This window comes from Eucalyptus grandis, chromosome 9, assembly GCF_016545825.1.
Source record: "Eucalyptus grandis isolate ANBG69807.140 chromosome 9, ASM1654582v1, whole genome shotgun sequence".
Lineage (NCBI taxonomy): Eukaryota > Viridiplantae > Streptophyta > Magnoliopsida > Myrtales > Myrtaceae > Eucalyptus > Eucalyptus grandis.
The window spans coordinates 3,946,893-3,973,776 of NC_052620.1; the positions used below are offsets into that span (position 1 = coordinate 3,946,893).

Below are 26,884 nucleotides of genomic sequence, written 5' to 3' on the forward strand. Positions count from 1 at the left end.
CAACGTTCTAAAATGACCTGTGACATGATAAGACTTTCAATTTCTGAAATTAGACTCAAATTTGCGGTTAATTTCAATCCGGCGCGATTTTAGTGTGACCTAGGCTACTAGGTAGCTTTCAGAAATTTTTAGTGTAAATGACTCGTGGTTGATATTCTTTGAGCCACGATGAACCCATTCGACACATTGGCGATTCCCTTGTCGTGAAAATTTCAAATATTCTAATATGGATGTAGGGTACCAAAACGATAGAAAAATGAATTTAGTGTCGATTGACAAGAATTATCACCCACGTTTAACCATATATTTCAGTCAAACCGACCTATCTCTGATTTTTAATCGATCTTACTGTATCGTAATAATCTCGGCATATGAGCATGGTCAAGTAGCCGATTCCTAGTTGAATCCTCAAGTCTATTTGCCTTAAAATTCTTAATGGCTTCCCCCATATAATCTAGTTATTTCACGAGTGATCAGCTCTGAGAACAGCACTATAGGCATGTCAATGAAATGTCCGATTATTCAATTGAAAGCAAAATCGAAAATCTAGGATGCCATAATACATCAATTTTACTATCCTAAAATTTTCTATGATATGAGTCAAAAAATGAAGAAGGAATTTGGTGGCTAATAGACAATCCCTATTTTGAGGGCGAGGAAGGGCTGTGCATGCGGAATAATGTACCTACTACAAAATTTGTTTTCGTTTTCCCTAACTTGTATCATAGGCAAATTTGCTAGTATAATAACCATGGCATTTTTTAGCACATTTTTGCTTAGAAGTTGAATATCTAGTGCAGGAAGGGAGATTTTTCATACCATGATAGAATCTTCTAAAATTGCCACACCTTCCACTATAAATGCTTCAGTTTCTCTTAGTCCTCTTGAACTTCGTACTTCCAATGTCTCTAAAACTGACTATCTTCATGAGGTCTCCTACCTCAATGAAGATAGCAAAATTTCTGAGACTCACATTCCACTTACAAATCCATATTCTGCTTTTGTCAAACCATCCTTTTGTTCATCTATCCGTTCTATTAAGCAACTTATTAAGCATACTCTTAAAGAAGTTAAAGAATATGTCTAGTTCTCAAAATTCAATGAGCATCCTATCCCACCTACTCAGCAAGAACACTTTGTCACCTTTCAAATCCCTTATGACTCTCCAAGATAATAAATACAGCAGGATATACACACATTCACTTTGGTGCTATTAGACTTGCTTTATCCTTTCATGAAAGGAAATAGTTACTTGTAGTTGCACAAATGACCCTTCTAAACACCCCTTTTTAGGACTACCGACATGCTTGTGTTGGCACCATCCAAACTACCCTCAATGCATGAACAATGTTTGTTAAACTGTTTCCTAATTTCAATATAGCTCTCTTGGATCCACGACTTCTCTTAGCTCTTAAGGTTCACCTATAGATTATCGGAACATCTCAGACTCTAGATTCTATTGTTGCTACCTTGCATTACCAAATGGTTTATTAGGTCTATAATCATATCATTGACCTTAACTTCCTTCATTCTGAAGATACTTTGTTCATTTTGGTGGACAATGATCAAACTTCTTTTATCCATGTGCCTAGACAGATTCCTTGAGATTAGCTAGTTAAGTTACTCCTAGGCAAGTGGTTAACTAACTATGAAAAAATTCACCAAAACTCCAAGCCCATCAAATCCATAGAGTCTCAATTTACCAAGAAGAAATATGACACATTAATCATTAAATTTAGTAAGGGAAAGGAAGAGACCACTTCTTCTATATTTCCTACCATTCTTATGATGCAACCTCATGCAACTCATGGTCCAACTAATGATGGCCATCCAGATCCAAAATCCATGATTGAGTCTTTCGACCGGGAAGGACGTCCTATTCATCACTACAAAGATTCCCATACAAGACACTGTTTTTGGGATCTTGATTGCCAGTGTTCCCTTTGTACAAATCCTTCGGATGAAGAAGAATATGATAGCCCATTCAGAAGAAAGAAGTGATCAAAACATAAACTTTACTAGAGGTACCTTCATGGAGACCCCATTGTCAGACCTCTTGGTGAAGATAGAGGAAAATATCAATTTATGGTCTTGTATAGACCACCTCGATTACTCCCTCCTCCCAAAATCCCTAAACCATGTGAACCTCCTCCACCTCCTTAGCCACCATTTAGAAAGAAATCTTCATCCCAAAAGCTGGTTGTCTTACCCTTCTATAAACCCATCTACAAATCAGTAAAAAATGAACTCTTTTCCTCTAGAAGTACCCCAAACACCTCAGCCCTCATGTTACCCAATACCCGTCCTTCCATTTGTCCATATGTTTTAACCTTGAGACTTTCCACCTTTAGAAAAATCTAAATTTACTACCCAAATTCTGACATTAGAAGAGTTTATAGGTGTTCACAATCAATTTTGTCATATTCCTAAGGTCTTGAATCCGATAGATATTGACGACCATGGAAGACAAACAAAAATCATGACTGTTGAAGTTGTCTTGAATTCGTAGTCAAAGAATGTCTTGGCCCACAGTAATATTCTCAAGACAATTAACACTAGGCTTTCAAATATTCAAGCTCGTCTCGATCATGTTGACCAAAAGGTTGATCAAACGGCTTGGGTCACAAATAAATTACTTCAAACATTCAAGAAGAAACTCAAGCAGATGGAATCTAGAACATATGTTTCTCATCATTAATTGAAAGACTAGACGGCAGAAATGGAAAAATTGAGGAGACAAATCAAACTCTTGCATGATGGAAAATTTGTTCCTTTTCCAAATCCATTTTCCTAGCCTTAGCAAATGATTTCAATAGAGGTGGGCCCCTCCGTGCTACATCAATTGCCTCAATTGTTGGTGAAACTCTAAAGTAAGATCAAAGGGATATTGTTACACTTAGAAACCGTATCAAAGAAATGGAAAAAAAAAAAAAAAGATTAGTGAAGAAAAGAAACTAGCTCCTAAACCCTTTCTAAAGCCTCTCTCTGCTCATATCGTCTCAAACCCACTTGAGGCACTCTTGCGAGATCAAAGCAAACAAAAGATACCACCTATTGCTGCATTTGACTTCGCCAAGTAAAATATCTCTAAATCAGCCTCAGTATTGGACTCTCTTTCCTCCAAAAATACTTCAATCTTTGAGCCACAAATACTAATATCCTGTGTACCTGCTATCTTTATGGTTGATCCCCTTAAAGTAGTAATGGAATCAAGTCCATTCAAGATAGAAGTAGGACACTTTCATAACTCAAACCCTGAACAAAAGTCTTCAACTTCAAAATATTACCTCACATTCGATGATATCCCTTATTCTAAATAACCAGATAGATTACAAGAGTTTCATGTTTGGCTCAACACCAAGGCACTTTCTGTTGAAAGTTGGTATGAAATACGGACTGAGTTTTTGAGTAGATTTATTGGAAGCCTAAAAGACTAGTGGAGATATGCTCTTGACCAGGATTAGATGACATTTTTACTTCAAATAGATTTCCATTAAACAATCTGTGTGATCCATGACTTCTTTATTGGTAAACCAGAGGATCTTCTTGAGCCTATTTTTTTTTGTTTGGAAAAAAATCATGTTTTTTTTTTTGTTGTTGTTGTTGTTGTTGTTGTTGTTGTTGTTGTTGTTGTTGTTGTTGTTGTTGTTGTTGAAGAAAGCATCTCAATAGGTATTTCCAAGAAATGCTTAAACTATTTTATGATCTCGGAGCTGATCCTAACCTAAAGTAGGTATTTTTGGCCTCCATTCCAAAAGAGAATGGCCAAATTGTCGAAAGATCCATACAGAATAAGCTGAAGATGGTTGCTAATGTTCCTCTTGGGGAACTCTAGTGGGAGATACATCTTGCTCTTAATAATCTTTGCCTCCAAAGGAAGGCTTTTAGAAGTTACCTTATAAGCAACAAAGAACTTGACCAGACTTGTCACAAGCCTGAGTTAAGAATTAAGTGTTTAAAGAAAGACTCCTGTGATAATCCTTCTTATGGATATCGATGCAAAAAATGAAGATGCTTCAAAAGATTCTCTTCAGGACATAGGAATAAAAGGCGCAACCGGTGATTCTTATGAGAAAGACATTGTAAATGAAGCTCTTTTGGAAGATGAAGAAAATCTGACAGATGTTATATTTGCAACAAAAAAGCCCATTTTGCCAAGAATTATTCAAAGACCAAAGCAAGAAATTCCTATTTAATTCAGAAGATAGAAGCAAACTAGAGTACAAGATGATTATGTTGAATAAGTCTTTTCCTAAAAGATGTATAAACCAAACACACTATGTGTCATCTAGACGTGATCATAGACTAGTGACATTGAAAGCTTATCCAAAGAACCTAAAGAAGAGGTATTCTTCTTTATTTGAACCACCCACAATCCAAGATCTCTATGCATATATTCCTTCTATTCTTTCATATTTTCCTATAAAAATATACCTATTCAAGTATGATAAGCCTATTTCTCTTAGTGGCCCCATCAACACTGGACTAGTGATTCTATTCTTGATACAAAGATACTTCCAAAAAGTACTAGATGTCATACACTTGGTATTTTAACTCTACTTCTGGAGGGGGTGACTTTTGCTCCTTAACGTTTACATACACCATCTTATATAGGCATGAAACAACATACTATAATTTTATAAACCTCGTTTGGCTGAAAAGGCCAATTATTTGCATCCATCAAGTTTAATACTAACAAATTGACTTTTCCACTCATTATCCTTTTTTTTTGCTTTTGCTACAGTGTTACAGAACTATGAACAGTACCCAACAATATGTGAACAATATGGTACAATACTAAATAGTACGTGAACAATACGCTACAATATTTTGAGTCAAACTTTTTAGTTCCTTCATGTGAATCCTCTGCCTTTTTTTTTTTGTCTTGAACAGGTTCTTGGTAGATTCTTTAGTTCCTTTACTCATTATGCCTATGAATAGGCTCCTCAAGGTTGTCGTCTAAATTGTCCAAGCTTCTTCATCTTTCTGTCTTTAGTATTCCTTGATGATTCTTTCAATTTCTAGAGCTTCAAGATATTCGATACCTCTATCATCTAAAGTCTGGTATGAACTAAATGGAATGTTAGGAGGATTAATAATACACACACACACACACACACACACACACACACACACACACACACACACATTGTAGATACTCTTGTCTGAGTGCTTCAAGGAGTTTCTCTACTTCTTCAATTACTAGAGAAAATTCCATATTAATTCATATGGTATGTGTCTTTTAAATGATTGATGAGAGCTCGCTAAAGCATCAGTGCAAGTTGATGGGATGCCAAGTTGAGGTAGATACCTAGGCTAAAGCGATTGACTTTCATTGCCAAGATCTAGTCTAATTGCAAGTAGCAATTCACCATAATCAAATGGATCATTTGATAGTGGTCCTCCCCATGGGTCTTGTGATATGAAGCTACATCCTGTGATTTGTTGGTGACTCAAAAGTGTTTGGTACATCCATTTCATAATATCTTCTTAGTCAAGTATTGATTGTTGAACGGGTTGTGCGATAGTCATCACAATAATCCCAAGAAATAGGATCATCTTTGTTGGCCATGCTTCTAGTGGAATAACTTGATTGCAACAAAATCCTATGTAATTCCGGATACTGTCAAGGATAAATTGAGATTCTACAAGGAAGTATTGTAAAAATCTTGTTTAGAACAAGTTGTGGTTTATATGTGGATACGCCAACATCTGCTGGAGTTTTACACATATCTCCATTGGGTCGGAAAAATATCTAGGGCTTGAAAAATAAAACAATTGTATAGAGTTCTGGGTTAGGCCTACATGCTCTGAGTTAGACCTGGAAAATACTTTTCCATGCACTTAATGGTTTGAACCAACTAAGCATTTCTTCAAAATATTTAGACTTGGCTTCTCCTTGGATAATTTTGCTAATGAAAATAAGGACCTTGGCTGTTAGAAACTCAATGACAATGGCATAAAAATTAAAAAAATACCAATAAAACCATTTGGGCTTTTCTAGAAATTCCTCTTATGAGAAGAATGTGAGTGGATGAATAAATGGATATTTTGGATGCAACTAGTCTAGTATGAGGAGAAGACCTTCATATTCACTAAAAATTTGGAAATGGTATTGTTGCATAAGTCTTCCAAGATTTTCAACAAGAACATTGTCTTGGATTAACTTAGGAATTTTTGGTGTGTATGAATACAAAGGCCGTTTGGGCTTTATTTCTTGAACCTTGAAACCGCTCTTGGATTTCTTATCACATACATATTTATAGTGTGGTAGCTACAAATTCTTTCGGTCTAGACAAAAAATCAGCAAGTATATATATATATTTTTCCCGCAATATGTTTGGTCTTAAAGGAATACTTTAAAAACCATTTTGGCTATATAAGAAGTTGTGGATGCGAAATTTGCTTTTGCTTAAACTTCCACATTTGAGAGAATGAGGTTATGTTCATCTTCATAAGGAAATGATGTCCTATAAGATGGAATTCGAACTTTTTAATGCCATATTTTACCGTCATGATTTCTTTGAACGTCGAATGGTAATCCATTTTCGCTTGTGTGAATCTCTGACTCTTGTGCCCGAAAACTCGTTGCTTGCCATTAATTTTTTTTTTCAAAACGAATAGTAGCCCAATATTCATCATTGGCATATATTTGCAATACTCTTTTCCTCATAGAAGGGATTTGCAAAGGAGGAAGATGTAGGATTTCCTTAAGCCTACATACAAACTTAGTTTGTTGTGGTCCCCACGGAAGAGCATCTCTTTTAAGCATTTGTTAAAATGGACTTATAAATTCTGTGATTTTGGGATAAAGTCCTGGATATAAGTTACAATCCCAAGGAATTGTTAAACTTGTTTGTGGGAAAGATTTTCAATAGGAAACTTTTGCAATTCCTCAGCAATATGAAGACCGAGGTAGTAAGTTCCATCTCTAAGATGCATCCCAAGAAATTCAATTTCTTTCGGAGCAATGATCATCGTCTTTTGGGATAATATAACGCCATGCTTTCACACCATTTCTACAAATTGGTCTAATAATTTAAAATGAGAATCCTTGTCTGGACTATAAAGGAGGATGTTGTCGATGTAAATTTGAGCATTGACCAAAATAGGTTGGAAAATTCTGCATGTAGCTATTTAAAACAACGAACGAACTTTTTCAAGGCCAAAAGGGAGCATCATCCACTGAAAACCAGCTTTGTATCTATTTTCAAGGTGGATTCCCAACTGCCAAAATATAGTTTTAAGGTCAAACTTAGAGTATACTTTAACTTGAGTGAGGCCAGAGAATAATGAATTCTGATGTGGCGGAGGAAATTTATTATTTGGTAAAAATTGGTTAAGAGGCTAATAATTGATAACCAATCTTATCCTTCCTCTATTTTGCTTCGCTTGCTTGTTGACAAAAAATGCTTCACAAACCCATTGAGAATCTAGTGGCTCAATTAATCATTGATGAAGTAAATCCAAGCATTCCTTTTGTGCTAAAAATAAATGTTTTGGATTAGTTATAGAGTGACTGGCTTTGATAGGATTGACATCCTTATTTTTCTTGAAAGGAAAATTGATGAAAAAATCAAGATTTTTTACAAAGGGTTGAAGCCTTTTTGAATAAAGTCTAAGTGAGAATTTGCACATGCCCAAGAAGAGTTTATAGAATTGGATCCAAAATGCTCATCTAAATAGTGAAAAATCTTTGGATATCTATAAATTCCTGAAATTGCCCTTTGAATCAAAATCCATTAGGCATAACTCCAAGTTTAGGAATTGGTTCCCTTATGCTACATTTGCTCCAATAATTTACAATTCCCAACTGGGTATCTCATAATATATTTCCTTCAAACTAATTTTCGTTTCACAAAAATCCCAAACTGACCCATAATCTGCCCACCTTGTTATTTTCCATGGCATAAAACCTCCATCTGTAATTATAATCACACGAGCATCATTGAGCGACCTGGAGAATACAAAAACCAGAAAGTTAAAAAGGGAGAAATGCACCCCTCCTTTCATGTGATGTTTCTAACTGATGCCCCCATGGTGGGGAGGGCCCCCCCCCTTTCAAAGGATTATCAATTCCAAATAATTCAAAAGCAAAAATAATCAAAATAAAATCATAAATTTAAGTGGTGAAGTGGGTACCCAAAATGCTTTTTGCTTGCGTGCTGGAAGCTGCAAAATAATTGCATGGGGGGAACCTCTCTCTCCCTGTGAAATCCCTGCGTTACTGTCATCATCATCTCTGATCCCCCATTGACGAAACACGACTCCGCAGCAGAAACGACGAAGGAAGGAGAGAAAGACGGAAAGCTCCACCCGCCAACTTCCTCCGCTCCAGCTCCGTGCGGTTCGCATCGCGTTCTCGGTCCGTGGTGGATCGCGGTCGGGGCTCGATCACCGTCGGGTGGTGACCGCCGCCGGCGGCGACGGCGGGGGCGGCGGGTCGAAGATCGTTTGGATCGCGCGGGGCGGCGGAGAGACGACCGGGGCTTGACTTTTCGCCACCTCACTCTCTCTTTCCTGCTCTCGACCAGGTACGGCGAGTTCGCTTCGGATTGCGACGTGTTGGTTTCTTCTTCGATTATAATTTCTGTGTGTGAGAGAGAGAGAGAGACAGACAGAAAGACAGAGAGTGTTGCGGTGATTCAGTCGCGATCCAGTCCGGACTGCGGTGGTTCAGTGGATGAGCACGGCGGCGCGTGGCGCTCACGCACGGCGGTGCCTTGGAGAGCCGTCGCCGCTGCCGCTGCCGCTGCCGCCGCCGCCGCCACTTTAAATTCTTTTTGTTTTCCCCTGTTTTACTTTATCATTTTCGGGCCTTTATTTTATTTATTTATTTATATTTGTCCGCTCTTTTCGGAAAATTTGGATAGCAGCGTTTCGCAATAGATTATTATTTTTTTTAATTTACTCGTTACGGAAAGAAATCGGTTAGTTACAAAACGATAGTAGACATGGTTTTTCTTTTCGGAAATGTACCTGAATCTTGTTCTTCTTTTGGCTTTTAAATGTAAGAAATAAAGGCGCTGGTTGCTGAATTTTGCTATACAGTTTGTCATTTTATTTAAACTTTAAAAATTTGATAAGCGAGTTTAAATATATATATGTATGATTGTATATTCACGCAATTTAAAATGTCTTAGTAATTCTATGTTGAATTGGAGTTTTTTTTTTTTTTGGTAAAGAATTGGAGTTAAATTGTAAGAATTGCAAGATTCGAAAAAAAGGGTAATGTTGAAATACGAGTTACAAAATATTTCATGTGTCTTTCGCTTATTTTTAGCATTATGCTGCGTTTGGGAAATTAAGAAAATAGGGAGAACGCAAATTTGGGTGGAAAATGACGAGAAATTTGAAAGTTTTGTGAATGGTGGTTGGAGAGAAAAATCATTATATTCTCGAGAATTTTCTTCTGTATTTCCCCTCCTCCCGTGCATCTTCCAAACATCGATTAGAATGCTGAGTCGAGTTGCACGTGGAAGGCGATCTACACTGTCCGAGTGCAGCAAAACGCAATTTCGTGCATTTTGCAAACAATCTGTTAGATATGATTGAAGAAATTTAGTATTTTCACTACTCTAACAGAAAAAAAAAAAAAAAAAAGTTTAGAGGAAAATGAACCGGGAGTCATGTTACGACAAGTGGTGTAATAAGATGGAGTGAGGTGGAAGGTTAGATTGGATGGGTTAAGATGCAGAAAATAATGTCGAGAAGGCCTCGCTGGCTGGCTGATGCAGCAGCAGGCATCATCTTCCACTTGAAGCCTTGTCAGCAGTGAGCTTTTTCTGGGTTTTGACGTGTGAATCTTGTTATATGCCGGTTCTTGGGGAAAGGAAGAACTTTTAACTTGATCTTCATGCATACTTTTGGCCCTGAATTCGCCCTCGGATCTTCAACCTGTTGAAAGGTCTCCTCTCTCTCTGAAATGCTTGTTTGACCTGGTGACCCTTTTGTCCTGCCAAAAGAAAAGGAGCTCTTGCTGTTTCACTTCTTTTTTTGGTGAAAGAGTGATAGCTGATCGAGAGTTTGAAATCACATATCATTGTGTTACTTTTCCTTCTTGGGATGAGAGAAGGGATCTGCTTTCTGGGTCTTTTCTCTTACCTGATGCTCTCCCCCTTTGTGACATCTTCGTGAACTGGTTTTGAGAGGTGAGCTCTTGCCATGGTCTTCGCTTGATTTGAAAATGACCGTTTTTGGTTTGTGTGTGGGTTGAAGGATTTGTTCTTACATCTCATGGTGAGTTTCTTTCGTGGGAAACCAGCCACTTGGAAAACATTTTCTGCAGACATGGCTTGATTGGTTGCAAGAATGAATGAACGGAGAACATCTTCGTCATTGCCGAAAATAGTCAGGCAAAGATGGTCATTCGTGACTTAAACATTTTCTGTCGACTAATTCTTCTAAACAATACAGGCAATCATCGTTTTTAGGAGAATATTGTCCAGATTAGTTGTGTTTTTAGTACCTAGTTTAATGGCTTGTGAATTGGATAGTCCTTGGCCCTTCGTTTTCTGTGAGAAAGATCATGAAATCTTGATATTCCTGACACCAAAACTGCTTGAGGGCATGCTCTGCTATGTGGCTACTAAACTACAAAAGGGAAGTGGTTTCTTATGTTAACTGAGAAAATACACTCCAGGAAAGGTGCCATACTGGGGTAAGCAGTATTGAGATTCATGGGTTGGCTGAGCAAGATCCTTGGAGGTTCTGGCCATCGGAAGAAGACGCATAATTTCGAGGTAACAAAAACTTTTTTTCTGTTCTGTCCGTCTGTCATATATGCTTGGTACTTATTGACTGAGCATACATGGATTCTGACCTGATTACATCCGACATTGGTATGGAAGAAGGCAGTGGACTGATTGGTAATCTAACTTCTTGATTCTGAATGCAGGATGAATTGGCAGATCAAGAAAGAGAAGACATTGACTACGCGATCGCACTTTCTCTCTCAGTAGATGATCTAAAGGGGAAAAAGTTGGTTGGTAAGTTTGCTGATTCGTAAGACCTAAGTGTTCCCATGATTGCTCGACTGAAAAATTTATATTTATCCTCCGAACTATTTCGACTGATTTACTTGGACTAAGAATTGAAGCACAATTAGTTTCTTCTCAACAGATTTGGCTATCTGCACTAGACTTTATTTAGAAAATAAACATTGATTGATGGACATTGGACAATATTGCTACGTGATCACAAACTTGACCGTTGGTTGGCCTTGTTAGATGAACAATTTGAAGAGGATGGATAATGATGATGCCTTTGGATGAAGAATGTTTTGTTGTTTCCCAGTTGCTGGTGTCACATGGATCTGGAGATTTTAGCCTTCATCTGTTTTGCTTAGTGCCGTGTTATTTCATTTTTCTTCAGAAGCTGATGAAGATGGTCACTCAGAGGAAGAACCACCTACCTATGTGGAATCAGAAGATGATGAACAAATTGACCAAGAAGAATATGAACTTGTTGAATCTCCAAACATGGAAGAGAAGCACATCGAATCTCAGTTGGAGGAAGATCAACAACTTGCCAAGGCTCTCCAAGAAAGCCTGAGTGTTGAATCACCCCCTCGATATGAAAGTGGAAACATGTTTCGCCCTTACCCATTCTTCTTCCCTTCCATGTTCTTTCTTTTTTTGGCAAGGAGGCTTTCTCAGATTCTCTGATGATTTTCAATCATATTTATGTCTCTTTAGGATGCATATACGTGTATGTCTAAATGATGGTTGTCTTTGTAAAATCCAATGCATCTTGGCATTAGTAACTATACCTCATGTTCAGGTCATCAGATAGACAAGTGACTTTTGTATTGAGTTACCTATGACTCTGGGCATCTAAATTCTAGATCTGGTTGTGTCATCTAAAGTCAAGATCTGGGTTAGTGTCCGTAACAGAATAACAAATGCCAATCATTTAATCTGGCAACCGCTTTTCGGGGGCAAATTCAGGGAAATATCAATATCATGGACTAAGATACCCTACTAGCAATAACCATGGATTTTTGTTCCTGTTGCTGAACCATTCACTTCCTGCAGGATTCATCTGATCTGCATATTGAATGTTTATTTCTTGTAGAATTTGTGCTGGTTGCAATGCCAAGATCGGGAGTGGGCGATACTTGAATTGCATGGATTCATTTTGGCATCCAGAATGTTTTCGCTGTCATGCTTGCAATCATCCGTTTGCTGATGCTGAGGTCTGTTTCTTATCCCAGATCATAAGTCTGTTTTAAGAAAAACCTAAAGGATTTCTAAATCCTCATAATTTGCAGCAGTATTGATTGTATGTTGTACTGACTTTTAAATTTTCCTCGGTGTAAGTTCTCGGTTAGGGAGAATCGCCCATATCACAAGTCCTGCTTCAAGGAACAGCATCATCCAAGGTGTGATGTTTGCAGCAGCTATGTAAGTACATTTCTTTGACTGCAAGATGTATGCTCCATCTAATTTGGCACTATCAACTTATTTGCTCTCTGTTCTCATTGCCCTGTATTGAGAAGCTTGGCTATTAATCTCTGTTGTATCCACTATTTTATTGAAGTAATCACCATTTGAATGACCTTCTCATCTCTTTGCAGATTCCAACATATGCAGACGGACATATTGCGTACAGGGCGCATCCTTTTTGGCAACGGAAGTATTGCCCCTCACACGAGCAGGATAAGACTCCTCAATGTTGTAGTTGTGAAAGATTGGAAGTGAGTTCTCTGTTGCCTCGAAGGGCCAAATCCATGTTTCACCTCAAACTAAAAAATTTAATATTCTTGTTTCTTACTCTGTTCTTGATATAAAGCCTTCAAACTTTTCTGCAGCCAAGAGACCCAAAATACTTGTCACTCGATGACGGTCGAAAGTTATGTTTGGACTGTCTAGACTCGGCAATCATGGGCACGGCCGAATGCCATCAGCTTTACCTTGAGATACAAGAGTTTTATGAGGGTTTGAATATGAAAGTGGAGCAACAGATTCCGTTGCTGCTGGTCGAAAGGCAGGCATTAAACGAGGCTAGGGAGGGAGAAAAGAGTGTAAGTGCTTACGTTTTTCAGTTTCTTTAATTAAAATAACTTATCGTTTGGTCAGCAAGATCGATTTTCTTCTTCACAATGATAGGGTAACCATCACATGCCTGAGACAAGAGGACTCTGCTTGTCCGAAGAACAATGCGTTACCACGGTAAAGACTCTTCCTTTAACATTTCACTGCTTGAAAAACAGGGCTTTTGCGAAGTAGATCGAAAGGCTTATAAACTCCTCCTGATTTATCAGATTATAAAGAGGCCGATAATTGGGCCAGGCTTTGTCTTCGGGATGAGGACCGAGCCTTGTAGACTAGTTCGAAAATGTGAAGTGACGGCAATTCTCATTTTATATGGTCTTCCAAGGTATGTTTTATATCTTGCTAAACTTCATTTTCGGTTATTTACAAGCGAATTGCTATTTTGCATGGCTGAACGCTTCCAAAACTCAGGCTGCTTGCGGGGTCAATCCTTGCTCATGAGATGATGCATGCTTGGCTCCGGCTTAAAGGTTTTCTCTTTGCCCTCTTTCATCCAGTAGTCTTATAAGATGTACTTGATGTGCATCGAGGACACGTATCTGACAGCTGAAGCTTCTGCGAAAAATCGTTGATTTTTGTCTGGCAGGCTATACCAATTTAAGTCCAGAAGTTGAAGAAGGCATATGCCAGGTTTTGGCTCACATGTGGTTGGACTCTGAGATCTATTCTAGCTCTGGAAGTGAAGTCGCATCCTTGTCTTCTTCCTCATCCTCGCCGTCATTGTCTTCATCAACGTCCACTTCGTCGAAGAAAGGTCCGTGGTCCGACTTCGAGAAAAAGCTTGGCGATTTCATCAAGCACCAAATAGAGTCAGATAGTTCGGCAGCCTATGGAGACGGGTTTAGGTCAGGCGAACGGGCCATGCTCAAGTACAGCCTTAGAAGGACACTTGACCATATGAGGATGACAGGGACCTTTCCTGTGTGAATAATTTACATAGAAAAATTGAATGAGTGTCAGGAAAACACATTGAGAAGATATCGTTTTACAGGCAAAAGAAGATACAAAGAAGAGATAATGATGAGACTGAATAAGAGGTGGAATGCTGATGATTGGTTTTCCAGACATTGGATGAATGTAAATTAGTACAGGATATCATCCAAACACACAAATTCTCTCTTTCCTCTATAATGGCGACACCATGTTGTGTGGTGTGCACTTGACAATGTTCTTGTTGTAGTTCTGGACTTAATTTTCAGTACGCTGTGTTCGTCCGTTGTCGAAAGAATTTCGGTTTTGTCATGCTTGAAGCTGTTTTAGAGTCTTGAACATGTGAGCTCCGAGCAGGGTTCGGTGGGAATGTTCACTGGAAGGCCAGTCTTTTAAAGAGTTTGAGAATCCTCGACATGGAGCCATATTCAATAAAGGAGAAATGGGAAACTAACCCATTCTCGACCAACAAAGCAGCTACGAGCGATGCGATTTTCGTGTTGAATGCGTAAAACGTGGAAGAGCAGCACACGACACCGTAACCACTAGAGAGTGTGACAAGATGGTGGTGACAGTCGAGCCCAGACGAGGAGCGGCTCGTGGGTGAAACTTGGAAGAGCAAGTAACTGTCAAAGCAGAGGACGCAAAATATCCACTGCATGTCCTTATAAGTTCATGCAAAATAGCATATTCAAGAACCTTAAAATTCCCATGTAAATGCCAAATGTTCCCAAAGGAATTTAAGAAAACACAGTGATGATTACCCAATTGTCCCAGAATTAAGAACAGTCATATGTCGGCACCCCTTTTAACTTAAGAAACACACCATTCCGACCAGTTTAGCACTATTTCAAGGCTCGAACACTTTTAAATCGAGTCCGGACTAGAGATAGATTTCGAGTGTGCACATTCCCAATTACCTATAATTAGATTTTATGCAATTAATTAGCACTGTCTCAAATCTCAAACACTTTGTATCGAGTTTGGACTAGAGTAACAGTTCGAGCATCCGCATTCCCAATGGTTGTCGGAAATAGATACCATCGAGTCTACACCTAGTTTCACCATTTTGGACGACATACTCAAAATTTGTCGGAAATAGATACCATCGTATTCGATTGTGAGCTCCTTGTATATTCAAGTGTTTGATTGCATAAAATACGGGTTCAAGTACACCCACTAAAAAAATGAGCTAAACTCAAGGACCAAATTGTAGCGTTATTACTATTAGAAAATCATTATTGGCAGTGTATATAATTTAGTCCTAAACCTTGGTGCCGATTTAGTCCTAAACCTTTTACGTTGTGCCAATTCAGTCATTTCCGGCCAAAATTGGCCGGAATTTGCTGACTAGACGCCGGCCAGGCGACGTGGCCCGATCGGCGGCGCGTGGACTATTTTTAATATTTTTCAATTTTTTTTATTTTTATTTTTTATTTTTTATTTTTTATTTTTATTTTTTATTTATTTTTTCTTTTGTCTTCTCATCTTCTTCCTCCAGCCGGTCGCCGGACCTCGGCGACCGCCGAGGCGACGGCCGGCGAGGTCGAGGTCGACCTCGCCGGCCACCTCGCTAGTGGCCGCCCGAGGCCTGGGTGGCGAGGCTCGCCCTCGCCGGATCTCGGCGAGGGTCGGGCCTCGCCCATGGCCGGCGAGGCGAGCCCCGCCAGCTCGGCGCGTGGAGCATGGGGAGGAGAGCGAAGCCGACGGTGGCGAAGCTTGGCGAAGGAGACGACGCGGAGCACGAGCCGAAGTCCGCGGTGCCGCTCGGCGGCAGCGACGACGACGACGACGACGAGGAAGCGAACGAAGACCTCAGCCTGAAAATCGTCGAGAAGGCGCTCGATGCGCGCCGCGAAGCTCGCCTCCACGCCGGGGCGTCGACGTGTCGGAGGAGGACGACGATAGGCCTCGGTTCCGTAAGACCTCGAGGACCGAATCCGGCCGCCTCCTCGCGCCGAGCCGCGAGGCTCGCCCTCGCATCCGGCGAGGGCGAGCCTCGCCACCCAGCCTCGGGCGGCCTCGCGCCGGGCGGGCGAGGCTCTCCCTCGCCGGATCCGGCGAGGTGGCCGGCGGAGGTTGACCTCGACCTCGCCGGCCGTCGCCTCGGCCTCGGCGGCCGGGCTGGAGGAAGAAGATTAGAAGACAAAGAGAAAAAAAGAAAAAAATTTTAAAAAAATTTAAAATAAAAAATAAAAAATAAAAAAATTGAAAATTGAAAAATATTATTAAAAATACCACGTCGGCGCCGATCGGGGCACGCCAGCCGACCGGTGTCTAGTCAATCGGCCAATTTTGGCCGGAAAGGGACTGAATTGGCATAACGTAAAAGGTTTAGGACTAAATCGGCACCAAAAAGGTTTAGGACTAAATCGGCACAAAGACAAAAGGTTTAGGACTTTTTTGGCACTTTTCCCATTAGAAAATCATTATTGGCAGTATTCTGCCCCGACTTCAGAAATAATAGTGTGGTTTGCTATGAATCCCTAAAGCCTATCTCTTCTCTTTTTTTTTTTTGCCTGGTATGATTTTTAAAGTTAGAAATGTTATGATCAATCCAGGAAGTATGCTCTGCACTTGGCACGATGTGAAACCCGTGCATCAGAATTTTGTTACCCTAAAATTTTTTATGATATGAGTAAAAAATGAGAAGGGATTTGGTGGCTAAATCGCCACTAAAATTCTCATAAAAAAATGAAATATCATTTTGCCTTGTTTACATTTTGTACTTACCATTTTAGCACATAATATGTTTTACAACTAAAATCATCGTTAGGGGGGCTTTTCACTTTTTCACATCTTTATATTTCATTAATCCGTCTCTTTAAATTTTAATTTAGTGTTGAATACCTTACATGTATACATATTGACCGGTTAGAACAGTTGAACTTTCTTTATTGCTTTTGAAACTTGAATTACTTATATTTTATAATTAACTACTTTATCTCAAGTTTTAGGACAACGGCAAGGCGGCCGTTAAAAACGTTGAGAAAGAGATGACAAACGACAGTTTTCTTATCTTCCACTTCACAGTCTCCTCCCTGCTTCACTGGACCAAAAGCCAAGCTGCTTCAAGAGCAGCTTAACCAAGGTCCCTGCACTTCCAATCCTCTTCCCATGGCTTTCTCCGCCGTCTTCTCGCGCAACGCCTTCCCTTGCATCTCGCCGCCGCACCCTCAACCCATTCCCAGAAACCACCCGCTCCTTCGTCCGCCGTCGGTCAGGGTGTCGACCGCGAAAGTAAGAGCTTCTGCTGCCGCGCCGGAACCGGATGAAGGGACGCCCGCGCAGACGAAGACCGAAGACGCCCCGAGCGCGAACGCTCAGCCTTCGACCGCGGCTGCTAAACGGCCCAAGAAGCCGGTTTACTCCAGTGAGTCGCTCTCCTCCGGGGTTAATCTCATTCTTGGGTTGCTATGAAATGAGGGTGATGGAACAGAGGTGGCTGACTGATTGTGCGGCGTTTGTTGTTTTTTCCCAGTGAAGAAGGGCCAGATCGTGAGGGTGGATAAGGAGAAGTACCTCGACAGTGTCAATGTGAGGGCAATCCTCTCTTTCCATTTCTTTTTAATGGGTAACAGGATTCTTGTGTTTGGTTGGTGTTCATGAAGGAATGTGTATCCATGAGTCTCAATCGTGTATGAATTTGCGTGTAAAGAAGACATTTTCATCAATCTTATTAGTTTCTCGCTTTTAGAAAGTGGCTCTAACTTGACAGATTGTTTATTCTTCTGCATCTTTTCTTGTTCATTCTTCTGCATCTTTTCTTTGCCCTCTCGATTTCCTTGAAATGTTTAATAATGTGATTGTTTGGGGTAATTGACTATGCTGCCATATGGATATCCCATTTCAGTATTTATCAGTTGGACATCCACCTTATTATAAAGGTCTGGACTACATCTATGAGGATCGTGGCGAGGTAGATTGTTTCTTTTCTGTGGAATTCAAACAGTTGAATTGGAAAGTGTCCCCATAATCTAGTGCTTTCGTCTAACTGTCTGCATTTCTGATTGCTTGAACAATCATAGGTCTTGGATATACGGATCTTTGAGACTGGAGAATATGCACTTGTAAGTTTATACTTGACAATGTCGGTTTTGTTAATTGAATAAATTTTGTTGTTGGACTTTGAGTAGAAGTTTTCCCCCGTTCTTCCTACTTGAGTTTACTTTCCCCTGTAAGTTCAAAAGCATTTTGACCTTGGGAAGAATCGCGGAGAAATTTCTTTTTTTTTTCAAAAATAAAAAGTATGAGCAACAATTAGATTTAATTTGGCAAAAGATTGGTTAAACGTCGCTGCAGCTTTGAGATTAGTACTCTCACTCACTGGTATTCATTTTGAGCCATCAGAAACTGGGAAATCTTATATTTTGACATTACCTATATTCTGGATAAACTATAAACAGTGAACTTATATCCTCGGCTTGTTTATGCTGTTTGTATTTGCAAAAGATTTTGAAGCAAAACTAGAGCAGTCTCCTGTAATTTAGCTGTTACACGGGCTACTTATGGTTAACACTGATAATGCATTTTCACAGATTGCATGGGTAGGTATTCCTACTGCACCAGCATGGCTTCCAACCGACATGTTAATCAAGGTACCCTGTCCTAACACCTATTCATTGATTGTGGAACTCAATTATACTACCCATATTTTGCACTTTGCTTGTGTTAAAGATTTGCTATTTTACTATATTCTTAATCTAGCCTAATCTGGACTGTATTGCTGCATTTATGTTTGGCTCATCTGTTCGGGCCAAAGAGAAAAGGAAAACAAAAACAAAAAAAGGTTTGATGTGTCTCGTGCTGCTAAGACTAGCTTAATCTTGCTTCAGGAGCTTGAATGAAATTATTACTCTAACTAGCCTGCTCTGGCATTATGTAAATCTTGATCTCCTGGCTAATACACAAGTCGCTTATAGCAACTGTTCAGCAGATTGTGGCTTAATACTTCTCCAGCCAACCTCAATAAAGTCCATTGCTGCTCCAGACTAAACACTGACTCATTTTTAGAGAACTTTGAGATTTGATCTTCAACTACTAGATTGGCCCTGAAAGTTTGAAGTTCTTATTTCATCTATATTTGCTCAGCCATTCCAGTCACCTAACTCAGGCTCATATTTCTTGCAGTCGGAAAAACTTGACTATGAGAGATTGTGACATTCCTGGTGCACCATTGCAGATCTCTATACTTGTAAACATTGATCATGTCTTAATTGGAGCTATGCCATATTGAGAGAAATAGTTAAGTTTATCCTTCATACTAGTTTGTGTATTGTAACCATGTCAAGATCAGTTTTGACAACATTCTAATTCCAATTCAAATTCAAATTCAAATCCTTTGATTGGGTCACTAATCTCCCCATGGCAGATGAAAACTGTTACACAAATTTTTAATAGAAAAATAGTGAGATGTGGAAGTTCAAGAGGGTGAAACATTTTGATGCAAAACATCCTATTGAACTCCTTTTTTTGGTTTTCTTTCTCTATGGGGTCAAAGGATTTACGAGAGGAAGCGACATGCTTAACAGCGGAAGAAACTTCTACATTTCCTGGAGATATCAGTGGCCTATTCAACTCCTGATAATTACATATGAAGACAGAATTGAGGTACAAACACGCACAGCACCTGATAAGTTTGGGCGTGGTGCGTACTAGCCGCTTAGTGTATGAGTTGCCTTTATGAAAAATCGGTCGGACAAATTGACAACCTTTCTCTGTTTGGCAAATTCTTAATCTTGCACCAGTAGAGCCTCATTCTCGCATTACTTTGTTTCCAGAGGTTTCTGTATGCACCTTGAGTCTATTTCAAGAACTACATTCTTGTATCCCTTTGAGATAAGAAGTTATTAACGAGACAACACTGCGTGATAGTGACATGCTGTGTTGTTTGATCAATAAAAGGTGAGATGCATATGGGTATGTGGAGACAAATAGGATGAGATTCGTAACATTGGTAATGGTGGTTTTGGTGGGTTACATCAAGTCATCAATGATTCATCGTGTATCCGGCACAAAATACTTTGTCATCCAAGACCAACCATGCCTAGCAGATGTAACATCTTTGTGCTTATAGGTATCAACCCTGAAATTGAAGGCAGCGTGTGACTTCTCAATTTGAGTTCGTGTACAAAATCCTAATTTACTCTATTGCATTGTAAAGCTTCACGTTGTCATTATGATCAGTGCAGCTTCTCGTCATAGAGATTTCATAGATTTCTGGCTTTCTACACTCAAAAGTCGTGGCGATCTTGGCCGAGACACTGCAGAAGCAACTGAACGCAAAACCTCGGCAGAATTAACCCTTTGACCTGGGGCATGAAACAGAAAAGGTTTTGGCATCGTTTGACGACACCGAGTTCAATCGGTCGGGAACGTGAACAGAGAAAGATGGAAAGTTATGACCAGCAAATATATGATGAATATATCATTCCACATTCAACAGTCTTCAAATTCTTATCATGATAATGATTTCTCTCCTTCATGTCTTAGGAAAATATATACAACGTCTATTAGATGATCTACTATTATAGGTTTGTTTTTCTTTTACATATTCACTTCACACTAACAAAGAAATCTTGTATGTCCCGTTATACTAAAGTTGCATTTATCATGGACTATTAAGGAGTCAAATAAATATTTTGCAGTTATGTTACAAAAAGTTTGTAAAGCCTCTAGCTTTTACAATCCAATACCGGATTTCATTTTAATGAGCGCCCTATGATCACAGGTGAAAAAATGCTGTTTACACCTCGATGCCACTGGCCAAATTCATGACATTACACTGATTATAAACCCTGTTAAACCAAACTTGTTTGTGAGAGAAATAAAATGCTCGCAAAAGCACAAAGCATAAGCCCATTTAGTAGATACAATGGAGTTTGACAAGAGAGGAGAACAGTGCAGGAAAAAGTACACAAGAACTGCAGGGTAATGGTCATAGTTGATGATTAAGGAAAGAAATGCTCAACAAGATGTTACCATCAACCATCACTTACAACAACAAAAACTCCTCAGTATGCAAAATTTGAAGGTGATTTCACCTCTGAGTATTGTCAACTTAAAAAATATGAGGATCACAGCTGCTACACAACAACATAAACTGAGACACCTCCTCCAACACTGCTTTAACTCTTTAACCATTTTCAGCACACTCCATTCTCCTGCCTCGCTATCATTCCCATGGCCAGGTCTGAAGAATGTAGATAGAGCGGTCAGCTTAGAAATGCATTCGAATGCCATATAAATAAATCATGGCAAAATACGAGACAGCTCCAGAAATGGAATAAATTATGATAAACATTATCTAAGATAGCATTGTGCATAATCCAAATTGCACTAAGATCAGATAGGTGGAGAGGCAAATGGAACCCTATTGATGCAGGTATTTAAAATGACTGCCAATGCCAAGTAAGAATCACAATGACTGAATACCTAGAACGAGGTACTGGTGCTTGGGTTGTATCAAATAAATTTTGCAATTGGACAGCAATTTTAAGCTTTGTCTGCAAAAAGAAACAGCAGATTGATGAATGAGCAACTAAAAGGGAGTGCACCATTAACGGTCCAGTTTATAACAAAATATTGTATACAGGGGAAGAAAATTAATTCAAGCACTCGAAAGTTAAAAGACCGCGAGAAGGCAACATTTAGATATACCAGTTGTCTCGAGGCACCATGCTCTTGCATTCTGAAACATACGCAACCATGGGCTGGGTCCTTTCTTCTCCACATCCCAATGCTTTGGGTACCAGGGGAATTGCCACATCAAAAAGCAACGCTCGGGATGAGGCATCATTGCTAGGTGTCTTCCATCAGGAGAACATATAGCAGCCACTCCTAAAGGTGAGCCATTCACATTGAAAGGATAGGCTTCAGTCGGATTTCCATCATCATCACAGTATCTCAGCGGCACCAGCTGTGAATGTAGCACATGATCAAGGACACCATCATCTGGGAAATATGCCCTTCCCTCACCATGAGCAGCCCATACTCCCAGTGTACTACCCTCCATTCCTTTGAACATTATTGCAGGTGAATCTTTTATTGTTACACTAGTGAAACGACACTCAAAACGGCCAGATTCATTATGGATGAACCGTGGCTGTGATGGGTCCCCACCTGCTCCAAGAACTCCCCCAACCTGTGGACCCGGAACCCATCCCAGCAAAGCCATGAGCTGACATCCATTGCAGACACCAAGACTGAACGTATCAGGCCGCCTGTAGAACTCCTGAAACTGAGCAAGAAGAGGTTTGTTGAATCGTATAGAAGCTGACCAACCTTTGGCAGAATCGAGCACATCAGCATAGCTGAACCCTCCAACAAAGACCATCCACGAAATTCATTCAGAGAGACGGATCCATTAAGAAGGTCAGACATTGTAACATCCCATGGTTCAAACCCAGCAGCATAAAATGCAGCAGACATTTCTCGGTCTCCATTGCTGCCTTCTTCTCGAATAACAGCTACCTTGGGCTTCAAAGAGGTATTTATGTACTTTTGATCAGTGAATGAAGGAATGAAGGACAAATTCCAAGAAGGTTCACGCCTGGACTTCAATCCTTCCTTCTCTTGATCTACGCAAGAAGCCAATCTTTGGAGTTTCTCCAGATTAAAGCTGGTTTCTTCCCACAAGTCTCGAAGGAGAGCAGTGTGCTCATTCAGGTGTGTTACCCCATCAACCTTCAAATCTATCATGGGAGCGGAAGTAACTCGGCCAATGATTTGGGAAGAAACACCCACCTCAGAAAGCTTTTCCAACACACTATCCAAGTTCTTCTTGCTGACCTCGAGGATAACTCCAAGCTCTTCTGCAAATAGCGTTTGGAATGGGCTATTTCCATGAGAATCCAGACTTAGGGTAAAGCCACAGTTACCTGCAAATGCCATCTCGAGAACCGAAACCAACAGCCCTCCGTCACTAATATCATGACCGGCCGATATCATTTCATCGTCAATGAGATTCTGAACACCGTCAAATACCCTCTTAAGGTAAGAAACGTCCTCGAGATCAGGACACTCATCCCCAATTTGGTCAAAAACGTGTGCCAGAGCAGATCCACCTAACCTTCGCTTCCCCTTTGCCAAATCAATGTGGAGAAGGAAACCATCATCGCCAAGTTTGAGATCTGGCGTCACTGTTTTAGTGACATCAGGGCATGTGACATATACACTGATTACAAGATTTCCAGGGGCCTTGACCACCTCCCCTGCAGCATGGGCTGCCATGGACAAACTGTCCTTTCCACCATCAATAGCAATTCCAAGCTCTATCATTGCTTCAGAAAGAGCCGTCGCAGCATCGTACATGGCTGCTCCTTCCCCATCAAGCTTGGCAGCATACATCCAGTTGCCACTAGCCTTGACATCAGAAAGAGAAGTAACTTTGGCCCATACTAGGTTTGTGAGTGCTTCTCCAACAGCCAACCGAGCCATTGCTTTTGGGTCCAGAAGACCTTTGATCGGCTGCTCTCCTATCGCACATGCACCTCCTGTCAGGTTGTCATAAGTCTGAGCAATAACTGCAACATCTGCTAGTGTGATCTGCAAGGGGCCCACAGTCTGTTGCTGTGCTACCAGACCTGTGACACAACGATCCACCTTCGTTGTCAAGAACCGTTTCGAACAAACAGATGGAAGTCTCATAACCCTCTTCAGAGAATCCATCACTGTGATTCCAGGAGCAATATCAAGTGGCTCTAGTGGATGGACCACACGCTGGAACTCAAAGCATTTCTGTGGCATGTCACCAAGCACTTTCTCAAGCTCGAGATCCACGGCAGGAGGAGGGGTTGGGAGTCCACTTGCTTTGGATTTTTTGGTAAGGTGACTATCAACCAAAACTACTCGTCCTTGACCATTTATACTTCCTATAACGGCCATGGAAACCCTCTCTCTTTCACATATTGACTGCAACAGTTCACGGCTTCCAGGCTCCACCAAGATTGCATCTTGCTCCTGATATTCTGCACCCCATATCTCCAGAACAGACATGGTGTGGTCGCCGACTACAATAGCTCTGATGTCGATCTCAGCACCTTTGGGGTATATAATCTCCTTGACAACGTTACAGTTTCCACCCGCTCCCTGATCATGAATGCTGATGATCGGGTTCTTCTCCCCCATTTCAATGCAAGCACGAACAACACGATACAACTTCTGAGCCATCTCAGCATCTCCACGCTGAACAGCATTAAAGTCAAGCTCAGCATCATTTTGCCCACTAACCATGCTTGATGCCGCCCCACCTCCCATTCCAATTCGATAAGCAGGCCCTCCAATCTTGACAACCAACATCCCTATGTCAGGCTCCCCTTTTACTATATGAGTGTGATCAATCTGTCCAATGCCTGCACTGAACATTATAGGCTTCAACCACTCGCGCCTCTCCCCATTGGGAAGTCTCATGCCAAAAGTCCTAGTGTACCCCTGAATCAGTGGCTCCCCAAATTTGTTCCCATAATCCGAGGCACCATTGCTAGCATCAATGAGGATCTGCAGAGGTGAAGCCAGATTCGATGGATATGAGAAGGACAGATCCTCCCAAGGAGCATAAGACCCCTCCAGGTTTAAGTTCCCAACACAGTAACCGGCTGTAGCTGCGACAACAAAAGACCCCCTACCAGTGGCATGGGTGTCCCTGATTCGACCGCCAGCTCCTGTCTCTGCACCAGGATAAGGTGCAACTGCACATGGGAAATTATGGGTCTCGGCTGTAAACAAGATATCCAGTTCCCGACCTGTTTCATTCAATGGACATGTTGAACCTGGCTGAACAGGGCGCAACTGGTTTACAAGGAAGCCCTTGATTGCACTTGAGTTGTCCTTGAACCCAATGACGGAATTATTTGGATTGGCCTGCAAGGTGCTCTTCACAATCTGCATTAGAGTTCTGTTCATGGGCTGTCCATCAATGACCATCTTCCCAGTGAAGAACCAGTGCCTGCTGTGTTCACTGTTTGACTGTGCAATATCGAACAGCTCCACAGTTGTTGGATCACGCTTAATGTCCTCTCGAAACAACCTAGTGTAATATTGTAAGTCTTGCTCATCAAAAGCCAAGCCCATTTGCTCATTGATCTCCTCCAAAGCCTTTCGACCCTTCTCCATGACAGGTATATAACGCACTTCCTCGGGCACCACACTGGTCTCAAAAGATGTCAGCCTCTGGGCATAAACACACTCTGTCATCCTATCATGAACCATTTGGGCAAACTCATAAATTTGATGATCCTGCAAAGGACCCTTACTGTACAACAAGTACCTTCTCGATCTCTCCAATCTTGTCACTTCACTCAACCCGCAAGCTCGACAAATGGATACTGCATTAGCAGACCAAGCTGTTGTAAACGATAGTCTTGGCCCAACCTCAACTACAACCGTATTTAAGCCTTCCTGCCTCTTCTTCTCGAGAAAGCTCTCAGTCCCCAAATTCTCCGGCTCATACGTTTCTTGAAGGAGCCACTTGAGAACCGAAAGTTTTTCACTAGAAAGCCTCGATTCAAGCCCGATGTTAAAACACTGCTCCGTCTTCAAACCAACAATCTGATTGGACACTTTGGCCTGAACTGATTTGAGGAGTTCTGAAGTCGCATTCTCTTGAATCAATGGAATGCGGAAGAAATGTATGACTTCTTTGGCAGGTTTTTCACTCAAAGCTGATTCTTCTTCAAGAGCACTGCTCACACCCTCGGAAACCACAGCTTTAGGCTTCGCTTGAGCACGGCATCTCAAAGCAATCTGTCTACCATCTTTCGCACTCCCCACTAAATTCTGTCTTTGACGCGTACCCCAGAGCAAATGGGTCCGTCGCCTTTGCACATTTCTCTGCAAAAACAAAGTCTGCCTACTAGTGCCCTGCATCAGAGATTTAATGATCGATACTTCAGCATTAAATAAGTGAAAAAATAAATCAACTTGCAATAGTCAAGCTAAAGCATTCCAATTTATGAGCAAATTCAGCAAAAATGAAAAAAGCATCCGACATCCATTTATCAATCCAACTTAAACTCGCCAAAATCATAACAACAATAGGATCTTTGTCAGGCCGAAACAGCATGCTGGTGATTTAGACATACCTTCAAGAACTCAGCAGCTGTGATTTCTCGAGCGCAGGCCATTCCCTGAGACCTGTTCAACGAAGGCAAATTCAGGCCAGGCCCCGAAAGAAAAACAACTAACCAAAGGAGGCTCAAGCAACGAATTTGATGTATAGAACCGAAAGCTCTAAAACAGGCTTTCAAATGGATGAAACTTATACAATAACCAAAACCCAGAAGGCAAGCAACCAATAATGAATTGGTCCCAGAAGTCTAACAATTGGTTTGAGGAGGAGGTGAACTGATGCCCATAATTTCATCGGGGACAAAAAAGAGACGAAAATGATCAAACGGGTGCAGTGGAAATGAAGGGAAAGGACAAGGGCAAGGGAAAGGGAGCCTCTTGATACATGCGAAGCTTCTTTGCTTGCTACTCTGCTAGAGGCTACGGCTAGTGAAGCAAGCGAACGCTCACTGCCCAGTAGGGTCTGCCCGGCGGCACGGGCTCTACCACAAAGAGCAACCGGAAACAGAAATAGACCCGCTGGATTGCATGGTACCTGATGCCAGACGACGGCGGCGGCGGCGGCGGCGGCGGCGGCGGCGGCGAGGGGGTAGGGCGGGGGCGCGGCGTCGCCGCTTGGGAAGGCGTCAGGGCAAGCCGCCGCCGCGGCGCAACGGAGCGGGGACGGAGGACGAGGAGCTCGGGCGGCGGCCGGCGGCGGCTCGGCGGGGCGACCGGGCGAGCCTCGAGGGGCGGCGAGCGGCGGCGAGAGGCGGCGGGACGAACCGAGCTGCGAGTGAGGTGAGGAAGCAGGGAATTCGTTTGCTGAAAAGAGTGAAGACGAAGAAGAAGAA

The 26,884-nt window shown here is 41.2% G+C and overlaps 3 protein-coding genes across 3 annotated transcripts in view; 2 read left to right on the forward strand and 1 right to left on the reverse strand.

The window, feature by feature from the left end:
- The window catches only part of LOC104418121 (protein DA1-related 1), a 29,434-nt gene extending 10,117 nt beyond the window's left edge, over positions 1-19,317 (forward strand). The window contains exons 9-18 of the mRNA XM_039302286.1: positions 13,110-13,172; positions 13,265-13,380; positions 13,467-13,525; positions 13,642-13,976; positions 16,992-17,358; positions 17,467-17,522; positions 17,839-17,904; positions 18,014-18,055; positions 18,524-18,583; positions 19,116-19,317. Of these exons, the coding sequence (XP_039158220.1) occupies positions 13,110-13,172; positions 13,265-13,380; positions 13,467-13,525; positions 13,642-13,976; positions 16,992-17,358; positions 17,467-17,522; positions 17,839-17,904; positions 18,014-18,055; positions 18,524-18,583; positions 19,116-19,145 (1,194 nt within the window). The 3' untranslated portion in view covers positions 19,146-19,317. The remainder of the gene's footprint in view (positions 1-13,109; positions 13,173-13,264; positions 13,381-13,466; positions 13,526-13,641; positions 13,977-16,991; positions 17,359-17,466; positions 17,523-17,838; positions 17,905-18,013; positions 18,056-18,523; positions 18,584-19,115) is intronic.
- Positions 8,132-11,859, forward strand: LOC120288285 (protein DA1-related 1-like). Its single transcript, XM_039302072.1, has 4 exons — positions 8,132-8,534; positions 10,643-10,742; positions 10,898-10,988; positions 11,374-11,859. The coding sequence occupies exons 2-4, from the start codon at positions 10,680-10,682 to the stop codon at positions 11,664-11,666; spliced, it is 447 nt and encodes a 148-aa protein (XP_039158006.1). The 5' UTR covers positions 8,132-8,534; positions 10,643-10,679; the 3' UTR covers positions 11,667-11,859.
- A 1,500-nt stretch (positions 19,318-20,817) lies between the features above and the next one.
- Positions 20,818-26,881, reverse strand: LOC104418123 (probable phosphoribosylformylglycinamidine synthase, chloroplastic/mitochondrial). Its single transcript, XM_010029358.3, is given in 6 exon segments — positions 20,818-21,177; positions 21,420-21,490; positions 21,645-22,319; positions 22,322-25,844; positions 26,066-26,117; positions 26,587-26,881. Coding segments are annotated over 4 exon segments (4,251 nt in total). The 5' UTR covers positions 26,108-26,117; positions 26,587-26,881; the 3' UTR covers positions 20,818-21,177; positions 21,420-21,479.
- Positions 26,882-26,884: the final 3 nt, after the last annotated feature.

Coding starts and splice junctions, on each gene's coding strand:
- LOC120288285 (XM_039302072.1), top strand. CDS start 10,680: ATGGGTTGGCTGAGCAAGATCCTTGGAGGTTCTGGCCATCGGAAGAAG. Junction 10,743..10,897: donor AGAAGACGCATAATTTCGAG/GTAACAAAAACT, acceptor TTCTGAATGCAG/GATGAATTGGCAGATCAAGA. Junction 10,989..11,373: donor AAAGGGGAAAAAGTTGGTTG/GTAAGTTTGCTG, acceptor ATTTTTCTTCAG/AAGCTGATGAAGATGGTCAC.